Source organism: Pygoscelis adeliae, unplaced genomic scaffold (assembly GCF_000699105.1).
Source record: "Pygoscelis adeliae isolate BGI_AS28 unplaced genomic scaffold, ASM69910v1 Scaffold298, whole genome shotgun sequence".
NCBI classification, from domain to species: domain Eukaryota; kingdom Metazoa; phylum Chordata; class Aves; order Sphenisciformes; family Spheniscidae; genus Pygoscelis; species Pygoscelis adeliae.
Genome location: NW_008825303.1, coordinates 2,930,078 through 2,946,822, shown reverse-complemented (window position 1 = coordinate 2,946,822; position 16,745 = coordinate 2,930,078). Strand labels below are relative to the sequence as shown.

General features: G+C 40.5%; 1 protein-coding gene across 1 annotated transcript in view; it reads left to right on the top strand.

The window, feature by feature from the left end:
- Positions 1–16,745, top strand: part of ETFA (electron-transfer-flavoprotein, alpha polypeptide) — a 34,835-nt gene that overhangs the window by 16,583 nt on the left and 1,507 nt on the right. Inside the window, exons 9-11 of the mRNA XM_009330111.1 lie at positions 4–36; positions 1,068–1,150; positions 13,167–13,232. Coding sequence (XP_009328386.1) covers positions 4–36; positions 1,068–1,150; positions 13,167–13,232 — 182 coding nt within the window. The remainder of the gene's footprint in view (positions 1–3; positions 37–1,067; positions 1,151–13,166; positions 13,233–16,745) is intronic.

Below are 16,745 nucleotides of genomic sequence, written 5' to 3'. Positions count from 1 at the left end.
TGTTATATGATCTTGCGGATCAATTGCACGCTGCAGGTAAACTTGTTTTCCTCTTTTTTAACCCTGGTTAATACATTTTAAAAGGTCACATTAAAAACAATGTTCATCTTAAGTCTTTTATTTTCATGTGTCTATCAAATAAATTCTTAAAATCCTGTTAGTTTAGTTGTAGATAAAATTTTGTCTTGTCCTTGTGGTCAACTGTGTATTTAAATGCCTGTGTATGAAGCAAAATACTGAAGCGTAATATTCCCTGTCCTTCTCAGATCTCCAGAACACAAGCTCTCAAACAAAAAGTGAAGTTGTACAAATTAAAAAATGGTCTTAGCTCACTTTGAAGAGCTGATATTTTCTTCGTACATCCTTATATACTACTCCTTTACAGAAGCCCTTTCACAGTTTTTGTAGTTTGAGTGGCTCTGTCTTTTTGCTATGCTTTTGTATTAACGGGAGAAAACTGACAATGTACAGTGTCTCAGCAAAATATTTTAAGTAAAGGTTGGAGGAGGAGGAGGAACTGTTTGCATTAACTTTTTAACTACGTTAGTTTTAGATTTCACATGTAATAATAAATTTATAGTTTTACATGAATGGCTTTGTTTTTAAATTGGTGGCTTCACTAACTAAATGTCCATGTGGCATTTTCAAGTTTACTTTGATGTTTTTCTTTACTGTGCCTGACTTTGAGCTCCAGAGCAATATAAGATGGCACATGTGTTCTATTCAAACTTGGAGGAACATTATGGGAAAATCCTCTTTTGACAAAGCAACAAGAGAAAATAATGGAAATATGCCAGACTGAAATCCTCGGGTTTAAATATATGGTCCTTTGGTGCTGGGAGTAAGGATTTCCTGTTGCTTATGAAGTGCATTAGCACTTAGTATTTGGAAGTTTCAGCCAGTGGTATAGAGAGGGATTACTATAAGAGCTTTTAAGAGGGAAGTTTCTAAATACATGCCCTTAGAGTGTGGGACTCTTCAGTAAAATGCATGTGCTTTTATGGTGATAGAAATTTGGCTCGCTAATATTTTAAAAGAAAACACTGGAAATATTTTCTTTCAACTAGTTGGAGCTTCCCGTGCAGCTGTTGATGCTGGCTTTGTTCCTAATGACATGCAAGTTGGACAGACGGGCAAAATAGTAGCACCAGTAAGTATGGAAATATCTTTCATAAAAGAGCTGTGATGTTTTCTAGCATGCATTTTCCTTCAAAGCAAATGCTTAGAAATGAGCTAAGTCTTAATGCTGAGCCTTAACAGGCAAATCTTAGTGTGCCCATTGTGATACTGTCACTTGACCGTGCATTTGCAAAACTACAGCAGCAAGCTGGGATGTAAATCTCTGCTTTGGGTCAATCGGAAGTGTTCTGCAGACAGTTTTGTCAGAGGTTTTGCATGCTGGATTTTTGCACAGTTGCCAGTGCTGAACCTTTTTTAGTTTTCTAACAGCCGTCATTGATATGCTAAAAGATGTCATTGCCAACATAAACTTGAAATTATATTGATATGTGGCTTGATCTCTGGGAAGTGTGTTTTTTGGTCTTTTTACAGGTGATGATTTTTTTTAAAGCTTTGGTAACCGTAACTGGATTATTGCATTACGTTCTAAGCAAAATTTTCATAAGAGATGAAAGTGAAAGAAACTTGATATAAATAATCTACAGGTTGGCTGCTGTAGAGTGAAATACCAAGAAGGGCATACTCTAATGAGTGGCTTAACGTTGAGAAATAACCTGCTGCATGTCTTTTCTGCTATGCATCCTGATAATCACAGGGGACTAATTTCTATCCCTGTGTCTTTTTGCATCCTAGGGGGTGCCTTTCTGTCATGTAGAAGTTTGAGACTGCTTTTGTTGTTCCTTATGACCTGGGGAAGTGTGGGGAAAGCGGTAGACAGATAAAACACGCTTGAGCATTTGTAAATAAGAAGGTACAAATGTAGCTCATCTGACTGTGGGGTAGAACGTATGCTAGCGTGTACTGAGATGCGATGATCATGGACATGAGTAGGGAATTGTGACTAAGAACATGGGCAGGTACGGCAATCTGTCAGATGTACACTTCGAGCTACATAATCGAGTAAACATTAGCCTTTCAGTAAGCAGTTCTCTTTGAGTGTGTATGGCGACAGAAGGCACCAAAGAGCAACTTTTTACTTGTTAATGGTTTAATGAGACTGGGAAGGGAGAGTGAGCTGGAACTTAGTAGAGAAACTTGTCACATTTCAACTGCTGAATTTACCAAATCGTAATAATTTAAATAATGCTAAAAAGCTGTACGTGTCCAAAGCCTTGATAGGATCTGAAATGTTTTGCCTTTGTACCATTAAGAGCTGCAAATTCGAGAACTTCAAACTGTGACCATTAGTTTTCCAGTTATACATCCAGCAGGATAGAGCAGTACTTGAAGATATCAAAGACAGCAACTTGTGATTCCTGGAGCGTGTTGTCAGTTCTGCCTGTTGGGTTTTCTTGAACAAGATACTTTGTGCTTCTGAGTTCTTCTGTCCTGAAATGTGGATAGGGCTGTTTGCTGCTTTTTTTAAAGTCCTCATCAGAGGCCTTCTGATGATAACCCTGACGGGATAAGTGGAGCTATTTCTAGGCACACTAATGTTTAACCTGTAAATCTATGTGATAACCAACTGCTACAAAAAACAGCTTCTGTGAAATAGACCTATTGATAAGACTTAAGGTCCATCTGGTTGCATATTGTGTCCTTCCAAAATCTTGATAGCAGTGATATTAACCTCTGCTATGCAAGGAAATTGTGAGGCTTTGCAGATTATAAATGCAACCCTAACTCTTCTTTCTGGTGATGTCTTTCTTTTGTGCATAGTACGTCATTGTTATTTTTTTGGTCATAGTGCAGGAGAGCTGTAGCCCCCAGCGTAATACTTCCTCTTTGCTAAGGGAACATTTGTATTTAAATATAATGCGCTTTCTTTTGATCCCACAGTAGGCATAAGGTCCAATGTATTGCAGCTATAGGTCTCAGCAAGCTAATCAACGCTAATTCAATAAGTGCAACTGCAAATATATGGAAATTGCAGGTTCCAAAGAAGGCAGAGTTGATTGTCATCAGGAGGCAATTTTTAGTTGGTTGCTGTGTACCCAAACCTTCGAAAACCAGGCAGTAAGCTGAGTGTCATTTAACTGCATACTTTGAAAGGGCATGAGATGAGACTGACCATCCTTAGTTCTTCACTACCCAAATATCCATTAATGAAGTGGAAAATGCTAATTTGAAGATAGCTCAGCTCTGGTTTGTGTCTCAAGGCTCAACGATGAACATTCTTTCCAGAGTCAAGGGCATATAAACAACTATGTTGAAACAAAAAAGGCTAGTTTTTGATGAAGATATAGTGCTAGAACTTGCCACAGATGGCTCATAGCAACATGTGAAAGAACATACAGCCGCATCATAGGATCCCTTCAGTGTCATCATTGTCATCTTCTAGAGGATTGTTAAAATAGCCATTGGTCAGTCAGATGTTTAACTATTGTGTCAATAAACGATCCTAACTGGCACAACTGCATGGTGCTACATCTTTTTGTCAGCAGGTTGATGCATTTCTCTCTCATCTCCCTTCTTAACAAATATTTATTAAGTAGTGAGTTATGCAGAGTACTGAAAATTATATGCCCCTTCTTTCACATTGTTCAAATATTTCTTCTGGATCTTAAAATACATGCAAGGGCAGCATACAGTGGCTTAGAAGTATGGAAAATATGTTAATTGTAATGGAAATGCAAGTTGAATTGATACTGAGCCCTCAGAGTTGCTGACTAGAGGAATTAATTTTTCAATGTGCTGGATAGGTATCTTAAATATGAGGCAGTTTAAAGCTGCAAATTCTTAACTTCACGTTCCTAATTCTACTTCACTGTCTTTTTGGTACTTTAGCTAGACAATTATTCTGTGCAGTGGAAGATAGAGTTCACTTGAAGAAGGAGTAGAACTGAACTTTCTTGATCAGATCAAGATTATACTGGCTATTTTAACAATCCTCTAGAAGATGACTGCTTTCTCTTCCTATGAGGTATGCTTGATACCACTAGTTTAGGGAGAGCTCGTGACATTTTATCTGGAAAATTGCAAAGCAGCTTTGTACATTGGTTAGTTATATTAGCTGAGACCTGAGTTTTGTGTTTAGTTTTGAACTCCAGTTGACATGGTGCATGCCCTCCTGGACGTGTGGGTTTTAAGCAGGGGAAGAAGCTTGGGTATGAGAAACTGTTGGAGTTTGAGACATACTTGCTCTCCTGTGCAGCTGTTAGTTTCTGATGGGAAAGTATCTTAGCGTATGCTCTTACTCTTCTATTAATAGTCTCTTGCCCAGTCTCAGTGGAGGATTGGAATGCATTGTTTTTAAAGGACTCTGGAATCGGGTCATTTTTGAGACTCCAGAGGGAGAAGAGTTAGTTACAAGCTCAGGAAGAGGGGAGGTGCTTGTACTGCTGCTTTTTGTGTATGACTGCTGGGGAGTGTTTCTGTGCTGATCATTGGGTAAGAAGGTAATAATCTAAAAGACCTGCTTATTTCTTCCCTTGTGGCTTTGTGGATTTGGTGAAGGAAGGGTAATTTTCGTCACTGGTCTTCCAGTATTTCCGTGACTGGCTTCAGTTTTTAAGAGTGCAGCCCGGACAGAGCATCACAGGACGTGAGAACCTCACAGCCACAGCGGCTTTCCTGAAATGCTGATGTATTCATACATGAACAAACTGCCGGTCAAGAAACAATTGTAGTTCATTTTGCTTAAGTAATGAAAGAATTAAGTTAATTAAGGAGTACAAATTTCACCTTCTTTCTGTTTGAGGATTAGTTCTAAACAGCACATCTACGCTTCCAAAATAACCCTGGATCTCTAAACTTCGAGCTTTTGTTCATGTTGGAATTTATGCATTTTGTTGTTTTTTGACTGGATCTTTGGTAATTTTTCTTTTGTATGATTTTATTCCAGTTGTTAAAACCTTTGGTGTATTATTTTCGTTTGTGTTAGTAGCTTTTTTTTACCTGTTGATTTCAGGTGATTGCAGCTCCTGTTTGAACATTCTGTCTTATGAAAGAGAAGGCTGATTTGTATTATTTGATGAGATGGAAGGAAGGAAATTTTTAGGCATAAGTGGATATATTAAAATATAAAATGTTACCTTCCTAATTAAAAAAGTAATTTAGTATATTCAATGTCTTTAATCAGTGACAACCATTTTAGGAGTGTATTTTTTTAAATTAGAAGCCAGTTGTTTTCCACTATTTCTTATATGCAGGTGTTCTGCAGAAAAATGAAATTCAGTTCTTGGATTAAGCACTGTATGTAGCGTCTGTTGGAGAAAAAAGCCCTTTTAAGAATGTTCAAATTAGTTGGTTTTGGATAAAAATATCCTTCCCATGAGTGCCTATCGTTAAGTATTAGTTAAGTATATCCAGTTAGAAAATAGTAAATTCCCTGCACAAATCAAGCCTGCCGCCACCACCACCCCAGAGTAACTGCTATTTTTAGATAAGAAATTTCAAATAGTCAGGGGCGTCAGTTTTGACAGTAAAAGTCTTCCCAGTTCTTTCTATCTTGTTCACAAAAAAAAAAAGAAACAAGAACAAAAGGGGGGAGGAGAAGAAAGAAGGTAAATACTGTTTTTCAGTTATTTAAAACTTTTTTAAATGGAACATGAATGGTTCATTTATTAGTTCAGTATTAGCTTTCCTTACCCTAGGCATAATTAGCAACATTTCTAACATACAAACAAGTATGTAATCTTTCTCATGAACTTGTGTAATTTGTCTAATATTTAAACAAAAAAATTCTGACTGTTGTGAGAAAAGGAAAGCAACTGCTATAAGCCTTAAGTAGCTTCTGCTAGTTTCTGAACTGTGACCTTTGCAGTACAGATTTGCGAGGAAGGGGCATATAGGGGATGATTGAATGCCTGCAAATTGGTGTCTAATGCCATTTTAGCCACCTGGGGTATAAAAAGTACATTCACAGGGCTGGTAGTTACTGTGTGGGACCTGGAGACTTCCTTCTGGAGCAGCATTCAGGTGGGAAATCCTACACTGTCTACAATGCCACTAGGCGGCTATGTTTGGACACCCACATTGTTCCCATGGTCTCCCAAGTTTTCCCTTGTGTCCTATTCGAATTATATTCTCCTTTTAGCATTTGAAGGAAGATGGGGTTGTACTGGGATTATCTCGCTCTCAGCTTCTTCCTCCCAGAAAACAACCAAAACCTCAGTGGCACCGAGTTGCTTTTTTTCAAAAAGTATGTGTCGTTTTAGGCTGTTTATTTTGTTATCCTCTGACTTTGTGAAGGACCTACTGCTGCTGGAAAGGCATCCTTCTAGCTTAATCTCTTCAGAGTTTAAATGTTCACTTCACGCTTTTTTAATTTATTTTATTTTCCTCTATTGAAGTCTGTTCTTCAGACTGTTTCAGCGTCCAGTTCTACAACTGCTTTAGCTTTCTTTATACGTTTTCCTAGCTGGCAATAGGGAAGACGTGGCCAGACCAGTATTTCACAATTGTAGGACTCAAGGTGTTCATCTGAGGTTAGCCATCGGTGGACCACAGCTAGAAAGCCTCACCTTCACCATCTCAGACTTTAGTGCGAGGTTTTCTTCTTGAGGAGGGTACAGTACAGAGGGGCCATCCAGCAGGGAAAGCGCAGCCAGGCAGAACTCCTTTTTTTAGGTGTTCAGTTGCTGCTGTCTTGTTACTTTCAACACTGGGCACAAAGTACTAACAGGCGATTCGATGGTTGTGCTGGAAATGTGATATGATTGCACAGAAGGCAGATGCATTTGGATATTGCATGTGCTGAGAAACCTCGGGTGGGGAAGGCAGATGGGAATTCAGTGTAGTTCCGCTATGATCCTCGGGAGTAAACTTGCTGACCTGCTTAGCTTCAGTGCTTAAGCTTCGATTTCATACCAGAGGGTCTCTCTGGATGTAATGGATTGCAGGAACTTCAAAAGGGAGGCAGATTTACTACTGTCAGGAATTGACAGTAATAACGAGGGAAAAAGGGGCATGTTAAAGAGGTGCAGCTTCAATTGAGATGCTGAAGAGTGAGATGCTGGTTCAGTTGAAAGGCACCAAAGCCGTGGAAGAACGGGAACAACTTAAGGTGTTATACTAGGTAGAAAATGAAGGAGTAGGATGACATTAGAAGCGGGAAAAGGAAAGCTGAATGGCATTTCCTGGTGGAGAGATACATGAAGGTGCAGAATGGTCTTCTACAGAGCAGTGGAATTCTTGTTGCTCCGCTTCTTTTACAAAAGAGGATGGGACGCGTTCTGAGCTTGTCTACGCCCCAGTATTTTACTAGGCAGTCCTTTTCACTGCAGTGAGTGGCTTTTTAGCACTTAGTAGTCATCTTCTTGCTTTGGGAGTAGCAGGAAGGGAGAAAGACAAAGTCACATTATTTACATTATTCCTGTATTTTGTATTTCTTTGTATTCGGTGGCAAAGCAGTCAAATACTTCACCTAGCCTGGTTTTGTTTTCTCCAAAATGCATGAGCAACTCATGGTTTCATTGCGTAATAAGTGGATACTAACTCTTCTTCAGTGTTACTTCCCACCGCTTTCTTAGGGATCATTTGCTTGCTCAGGTTAGCATATCTGTTAAGTTTTGTTTCCCTTCACTCTCTTGCGGGGAAGTGTAGTGAAAGTGAAACAAGGTATATTTTATTCCAGTATTTCTGCTCCTTTTTGTTCTCTGGCTCTTACCTAAAATTACTAACAACAGAATGAACTAATTAATTCCCTTAGTTTCATGAGAAGTGTCACTCCTGTCATCTTGATTGTACTCACTTTAAAAGTGTTCTACTCCTTGCTTATCAATGATAAGATCTTCATTACTTCCTAATCTGTTACACATACAAGAGAATATTGAGATGCTAAAGTTTCTCTATTCAAACACATGGTACATCACTTAATTTCTCCTACCTTCAGCTAGCTTCTTTGTAGGAATGTGTTATTTGTACATTACGTTTGTGGGTTTTATTAACAGACCAGCAGGTGCACTTTTCATTGTATGAATGGTTGAAGCTGTTAGGTAGCTAGCAGATGGGAATAGCGTTGGGAAAACTGACCGTGCTTGGGAAATTGATTTTGGAATATCTCCTCTGATAATTCACTATTGTTGAAAAGGAGCTTTATAGTGGCAAACTTTAGAGAGCTGTTTGTATGCAGCTGGGACTGAATTTACAGACTACCTTTCTCTGACTTGCTAAAAAGCTAAGGATTGACAACCCCTTTCATCCTGCATTATCCAGTGTAGCTTTTAACTCCAAGAAAACTATGTTCACAAATTGATGCTCTGCTCCTTTGGGGTTGGTGCAGAAACATTAAATTGTACTAAAATATTCATATGTGAGTGCATTTAGCTGAAAGCAATTGATGTGCTTTTCCCTAGAGAGAGGAAAAAAAAAAAACCTGCTGTATGGCCCTGCACTCCAGCAGACACCCCAACCACACTTAAGAGTAATTACATAGCTTGCTGATCAAAGATTCTTAAAGTGAAAAAGAAACTGTATTTGGGATGTAGTTCAGTAATGTGTGCTTCTTGAATGGAACATATTCAACTGCATCGAAGTAGTACATACTGGATAATTGTTTGATATACAGTGTAATATATATGAACTGGTGTCAAGCCAGAAAATATTTTATTGGGTTAATAGCTTGTAATTGGAAGGAATCTCTTGTATGAAGCAATTTTCATTACAAAGATTTCTCTCTAATTTCATTGTCCTTTCACTCTTGCAAAGAAAATAAAATATCTGAGCTGCCTTTAAAAAGAGTACGTGTGCCAAAGAGGTTTATTAAACCAGCCTGTTTAAAAGCATGCCACTGGTAGCATGATAAATTGAGGTACACTTGAAGGTTTTCAGTGTAATTCAAAAATTGGCGTAAAAATCAATAGTAGCTGACGGCATGCTTGCAAAGTAACTACCTCATCTTGTGTTGCACCTGTGGATGCACAGCACTCTCTTATAGCAGCATTCAAAGTCACTGTAAGCGGCAACTAAAAATTGTTCTTGTGGTTCTCTTAAGCAAATGTACCTTAACTGCCCCAAGGCAGCCTAAGGCATTTTCAGATATTCTCATAAGTAAAAATGAAGTAATATTATATGCCACAAATTATTCTATAAATAATTGGAAGAGTCAGTATGCACAGGAAAATAACTGCATTGGTATATTGGTAATTATAATCATCCACATAGAGCACTCTTGTGACATTTATCCAAACAGCGTGTAACTGGCTATATGGATTCTGGAGCCAGTTGTGCAAATTCGTGCACGTGAAGTCTCATGGACTTGCTGTAGATGCTAATACGTAAGTTGGGTACGTTTAAAGCAGAAAGAGGAGTTTAGGGGATGGCTAAGGGGGATTTTTTCATTTTAATGATTAGCATACAATGAGTCTCTACAAGACATAGCACAGTCATGTTTGTTGAAAAAACAATACAAGGCTAGATTAACACTTTAAATAGCAAATGAGAAGTTGGATTCTTGATTTGGAATCTTGCCTTTGAATAGGATAAATTTGGGACTTGGAGTTGTGTTTCTTTTTAGGGTGGTTGCGATGCAAATCTGCGCTTACAAACTTTGAGGTCTCTGTCATGGTCCTGGCTCCCCCTGGAGTCTTGTGGGATATTGTGTGGCAGGACAAATTAAAACACCCTTGGCCTTTGTGCCAGTTTGCTGGCAGAATCAGCTTTGGCTGCTGCTGCAGCCCTTGTGAGAAGCCTAATGGCCATGTTACGTGCTGACGCGCCCACCTTCGCATGTTCCCATTACTGACATACCAAGCCCTTTCTGCAATAGCACGTCTTTAATCTAAGTACTTTCTGATGGTGCCTCCCTGTCCTCTGCTTCGTACGCTTTTAGGCTATTCGGTCCATTTGACTTCCCGTGCTGCGTGTTTCCTCCCCTGTGTTCTTTCTCACCATTAGCTCTCTTCTCTGGTGTCCCTTCCCTTGTGCTGATGTCCACTATCCACTTCATGAAAAATAAAGATTTGTGGCATGGCTGTGACGTACGTACAGTAATTATTTCCTGTGTGAAATTAAGTTACTGTGAGGTAAGACAATTGCCTAATCTGATGCCGTGCCCTTATACCACCAAAACTTTCACTTTCCTTGACTTCAGTTGCTTTTTGGCACTTGGTTTGTGTCAGACAGTGCAGTGAGCCCCTTGGTACAGAACCTGTGTGCTGTTTTGTTACACCGTTCTCATGTGGCACAGCGCTGGCAGCAGCCCTTCAGTGAAAACCTGCCTGTGCACAAGCACCAGGGAGTTGATAAATGCCGCTCCACGTTCTGGACTTTGATGTAAGTGCCTGTAATTGCAGGCTGTGGGTCAGCCACCTGACAGCAGTAATTAGAGCAGCTTCCAGGGATCCAAAAAGCAGGAACTTGAAGTTGGTGTAGAGCCATCTTTGTTGGCACCTGAGACGTGTGATCCAGACTCTGCTTCATGCTGTTTTGAGCCTTGGCGTGGGTCTCCCACATAGATGAGCTCTGAAGAACGGAGATCTCCTTCCAGACCTTAACGTGCTGCAATGACAGGCGTGTCGCATAACACAATTGGAAGTGATGCTGCTCAGTGGTACCGATCTGCTTTCATTTTCCTCCCTTACTTACCTTGGGGCTACAGTCCTGACCTGGGACTTTGAATGCTAACACAGTAGGAATGATAGGACTCAGCAAAAGGCATGACAGAAGTTAATGATTTCAGGGAAAAAATCAAAACAAGGGTATTACTCTGAAAATAACGTAGAGATACGAATTTCTGAGTCTTCTATGACCTCTCGGGACGACCAGTTGAATTCTCTCCTTGGAGAGCACTGAACAGTCGTGAATCTTTATCATTCAGACCTTGGGGGTCCTTTGTTTCCCTCCTACTAAACTGTAGAATAGATTTAAACTTAAGATTTAAGCAGTCAAATCTATTTTACAGTGTGGAACTGTTGATAAGAAACATGTTGTCCTATGTGTTCTTTGTATGAAAACATTACTAAGGTGATCCACCGTAAGTGTGACAGCCTACTGAATGGACCAGTTATCTTAGCCAGAGAGCCAAAAGCACATAACCTAGAAAGTCATGGCTTAGATGCATAATAAAGGCTTTTTAGACAAGCCTGGTGATTTACAAATGTCCTTTTAATGAAACATCCTTGTCTTTCCTAGATATTTTAATGGAATATATACATAGGCATCTGGCTCCTGGTTAGCTGGATTCTTTCCAAAGACTGAACTTCACAACGTTAAACAGACTGATAAGAGTATCTGGTAGTCTAGATGACTGGCACTTAATGAATTGCTCTAAAAAAAATCAAATTACAGTAATGTGTTTTTAAAAAGAGCTTGTATTAAAGACTATATGATGTTAGAATAATTTCTGCTGTAACATCTGTTCTTTTATTTGGTATAATTAAAATATTGTATTCTTACCGTGAGTTCTTACATGGACATATTATATTACATTGCAGCTGTGGTTAAAACGGATTGACCTCCAATAGTAATCTGCTCAGTAAAAAGCTACTGAGGCTAAGAAATTTCTGAGTGTCTTCAACAGCTGTGTGTTTTTGTGGAAACGCATAGACTAGATTCTGTGTTTCAATTTCAAAGCAAGCCCTTTTAATGGGAAATGCTTTGTTCCTGCTCTGTTTTCCCTCCCCTTCAATTTTTACAGGAGATCGCTTTCGTAGGGAAGTGTAGAAAAGCTTCATAAATTTTCTTTACCTATTCCTATTTAAAAACCAATATAGTAGGTGAAACGTGTAGCTGTAGAAACATCGGGAAGCAATCATCTTTTTTTCTTTAATTGATATAATGACTATCAGGCCTGTATGAAAAAAGCGGTCTGCACGGTCTCTGTGTTCGAACACCTTCATTTGCCAGCCTCCTCTGTAGGTCTGTGCCTGTTCCACAGCTGTGCTTTGTTCTGTCACGGTCAAAGCCACTTAACTGTAATGCACATCTTCAGTTGCGCAGGGGTAAGATTTTTTGACCCTCTTACCCTCCCTGGCCTCAAAAATAATTTCTTGAATTAGATTTGTAAGTTCCTAAATATGGACTAACCTTGGTATTTTTAAAAGAGAAATTCTGTTAGTATTTGAGGTTGCGTCTTTTCTAAGCAGGTATAAATACCACCTTCCAATTGGTTTTGACAGATGATGCCCTAACAGTTTCCTCCTATTGAATGAGTTGGTGAAAAGTACTTTCCTCGTTTTTCTTCTGTAAAATTAGGTAGATAAACAGTACAGGTTTGACGGCCACTTGGACTTGTGGTGGTGGGAAAACTGTCACGGAGCTGAAAATAATACTTGGTTTTGGATAGATTATAGCCTGGATGACTTTCAGCCCGAGGGGAAAAAGACCCAACTTTTCTGCTGTGAATTAAAACTGTCGATGTAGATCTATTTGCCTATAAATTTCCATCTGTCTTGAATGTAAGTCTCTCTAGAGATGCTAGATGGGGAGCCCCAAAGTGTAAAGACCTACTCCGTGTCGGTGCCTACCTGGGAAGCACTTCTTCACTCATCCTGTGTAGGAGTTGATAGTGAATGGGGGAAGAAAAGCTTTGGGGCGTATGAACCCTGAGGCTTGGGGTAAATCATAGAAACGGGCTACAAGTGTGTAGCGCAGTAGCCCACTTCAGTATCTGAAATGTTTCATCCTGTCATATAGGGAACTTTGTAAAGGTTTAAACACCCGAATTTCAGCTTTGTGTGTTCTGTCTTATTTAAAGGATCGTAGAGGCTTCAAACAAAAAAGCCTAGGTTTTCTCTTAGGCAACCGCATTATCCGTTTGTGGGTTATCTTACTTAATATTTGCGTTGGGAATCTCCAGGGTCATGGGTAACACTGATTGCCCTGTCCTCTAGCTGAGCAGTGTCTTATGTTTGATGCAGATCTCTTTTCTTTCTTTTTTCTTTTTTCCTCATCTGTCTTTGCCAGATTGCTCCTTTGGGATTCTCCTTTTACAGTTACATTGCATCCCCAGGTGGGGAAGGGAACCAATCATCAGCTGCCTTTAATATTGAAATCTACCGTAATGTAAAAACTCCTGCGTGTAATTGATTTTGAGTAAGGTTTGTGAGAGCTTACTGAAACTATGTCGTGGGTACCAAAAATGTCTCATTTTTGTTTTCTTCTAGGAACTTTATATTGCCGTGGGAATATCTGGAGCAATCCAACACTTGGCTGGGATGAAAGACAGCAAGGTAGATAACGATGGGTGTGCTAGAAGAGACTTTTGAGGAAGGAAATGAGTTGACTTCCTTGCTCTTACATCAGTACTTTAGCCAGTTTTCCAATTTTTTTTAATGTCAAAATGGCCAGTTTTCTGCTTCTTTAAAACACGCTAACCCTCCAAGCCTGGCCAAAGAAAGATACTGTGGGAAAACATCTAACACAGTGGAAAACCATTGCACTGCAACCCGAAGTGGTAAGTAGCAGCAGCTAATTGACTTTGTTTATTTAAAAAAAAACCCAACAACCAAACCCACATATGCCTGAATTCTATACAATAGTTCCATTTGCGTTTATTTCAGAGTATGACGTATTAATTCATGCATAACAATGTGCAATTTGAATTATGAACTTACTATTCCATAAAGTGAAAGATGTCTCTGACATTCCTGCATTTAGCCATTCAAATGGAAACCTATTATAAAACGGCAGTAAAACTTTAAAAGGTTTAACTCTTTAGTAGCCAAAGCAAATAATCCGAAATTGGAATTGCCAGTTTGGTCCACAGCGCAGTGTTTGGCAAGCGGAGCAGAAGCACCTGCTGAATCATACTATCAAATGCCAAACATCAAAAACTGGAGGTTGGCCTGCCTCCCCGCAAGTAATTTTAGAAAAAGGATATATATATTTTTTTTTTTTCTGTTTCCAGGGAGTGAACTTACACTTTCTGGCAGAAACCAGACCCAGAACTTTGACTAGCTTATCAAACTGAGGAAACGGTTTGCAAAACTTTACAGGCAGGTCCTTGTGTTTAACCAGTGGCGGACTAGTGAGTTTATGTGACTGGTAATTGTCCTCACAAGCCAGCCTGTGTGGTAGGATGAGCTGTGCTTTCTTACAATTTAGTTCTTTTTGCATATATTATTTAAATAATTTTTTTGGAAAATCATGTAAGCTGGATTTGGGATACAGGACCCTTTTCGGGGCCTCAGTCTTCTAAAATCAGGGACTCAAGTGGTGCTAGCATTAGTCAACACGGTGGAGAAAAACCAACCAGAATTAGAAATTAAGGATGAGTGATGGGCAGGGATGAGGGTCACTATTGAGAAGTGTGAATAATAGCATCTGTAGCGCAGTGTACTCTCACTGGTCTTAGTGGAACAGCGTCGCCGTAGCCTCTCCTACTCAGCACAGCAAGGGGGAGACAACGGGGACAGTCAGACTGTGGGAGAGCCTGCGAGAGCGGCACTGGTGCGGTACTACCAGGGTCGTCCTCGGCTCCCTCTGGACTCTGCTAGTAGCTGATGGGCCCCACAGTATTAAGAGTGTCTTTGTTTCGAGGCGTTTAGTCTCCAGCTGTGCTTTTGGGTGAGGGAGAGGATGGGCGGGTGGGATTAGTAGCAGCCGTTGACTGAGAACTGTGTATTTAAAGCTGCTTAAAACTTGATCTGGCCCTGTTTGTATTTATCTCCTGCCTTATCTCAGTTAAGACTCCCAGCAGTACGGGGAGCCTATTACTTTAAGTGCCAGAATTTCCTTTGATATAAAAATATCGAGCAGCAATATTGTCCTGTACTGTAACAGCAAAACCTCTGCTTTTTTGGCTTTTCCAATGCCACGTTTGATATTTTGAGGCATTCTTTTATAGGAAATAAGGACAGATGAAATTTGCCGACATGAGATGCATACTTAAGAGTGTCATTTCTCCCATATATCACAGTTTTTCTAGTGTAAACAAACGTGTATTGTAAAATCCAGTTTTACTTGTGTTTGAAGTGTGTTCTGCTTTCCTTTCAGCCAAAGCATGTAGGTGTTGTAGTTACTGAAAAGATCCAATTTTTACAAACATAAAGCATTATGCAGCCATGGGAACTCTCTGGAGTGTCCCCCATCTTCCCTCGGCGCTGTGAATTATCTGGCATTGTGAACTCGTACACTTCAGAATATGTTTTCCAAAGTCGGCAGATGCTTTCTACCGAGTGAAAGGTGTAATTTATTTGCCCTTTTACAGCAAGGTAGAAAATGCAGCTTTTGAGAAGACCTGGAGAGTTGTAATTGCTTTCTTTCCGTTTTTAATTCCCTCATGAGGTAGTTACAGCATCTTTTCTTTCTAAGAGACTTAACTTGCAAAGTTCTGTTGCAAGCAAGGTGCTGCTTTTGCTTCTTACCATGGAAAGCCTGATTTAGCGATGAGGTAGAGAACCAGACCTTACTAAAAAGTTACTTCAGCTAATGGAGACAGAGGAAGGACTAGGCTGCCAAACTAACGCTTGAGGCGGTTTTGCAAGCACCTGGTGTTAACTATTTTTGTGGTGAGGACAGAGCCGGCAGCCCTCAAGGTGTCGCTATTTGCTGGCCTCAGCCGGCCCTCAGCGTGTGTCACCCCTGTGGCCTCATGCCCCTGTGAACGGTTATAGAATCGTAGACTAGTTTGGGTTGGAAGGGCCCTCTAAAGGTCATCTAGTCCAACCCCCTGCCGTGGGCAGGGACATCTTCAACTAGAGCAGGTTGCTCAGAGCCCCGTCCAACCTGACCTGGAATGTTTCCAGGGATGGGGCATCCACCACCTCTCTGGGCAACCTGTGCCAGTGTCTCACCACCCTCAGCGTAAAACATTCCTTCCTCACATCTAGCCTAAATCTCCCCCCCTTTAGTTTAAAGCCATTCCCCCTTGTCCTGTCGCAACAGGCCCTGCTAACAAGTTCGTCCCTGTGTTTTTTGTGAGCCCCCTTTAAGTACTGATAGGTTCTGCAAAGCATGGTAGGGCCTCAGAGTATAGTTAGAGAAAGTCTTTATTGAGCGAATATCCTCGGGTATCACAGCCTGGGTTTTGCTTCCTGCACTGTAGAATTGTCAGTGGAGGCTTGCATTTGCAAATGGGGTAACTGGAATAAAAACAATAAAACTTTGGGAAAAATATTTCAGGGGAAGCATTACTGGAATACTTGCAGGTCTTTGCTTATGAGCTGGCAAGAGGGCGGCAGCAGTGCTCTGCTGTAGGTACTTCCTTCTTGCATATATGATGTGGTCCTTCTTTATCGTGAGTCACAGGATATGAATGACCTGTGAAGAAAAAAACATTTCTGTGGGCCTAAAAACACAGGATTTGCAAACTTGTATTGTTGAGTTACTGCCACTGGGCGTATGCTACTGAGCCATTAATTTTGTTGGACAAGTACATTCAGTGGAGGGAGTAAAACAGAGACACGTGATCTGTGGCTACCTGGGAAGGGCAGGTAAGTGTATCAAGGAACGGTTGGGTTAGAGCTCTCCCGAGGAGGCTTGTTGCCTTGAACCGGAGTTCGCACTGGCAGCGTGTAGGTGGAAGGGCAGTATCGGAGTGCTGTGGTTTAGACCCCTGCTTGGTGTAAGGCTCCTTTTATGAGCTGTTGTCAGTTTGTTCCCCCCCGCCCTCCTTCCTGGAGTGCTCCCCATCCTGTTGTAGATTTTGGTGTGGACACCCATGCTTATTTTGCTGGAAGCTGTCACGGACATTTACAGAACGCTTTACCTGTATAGCAGAGTTTAAACCAAGACAGACATTT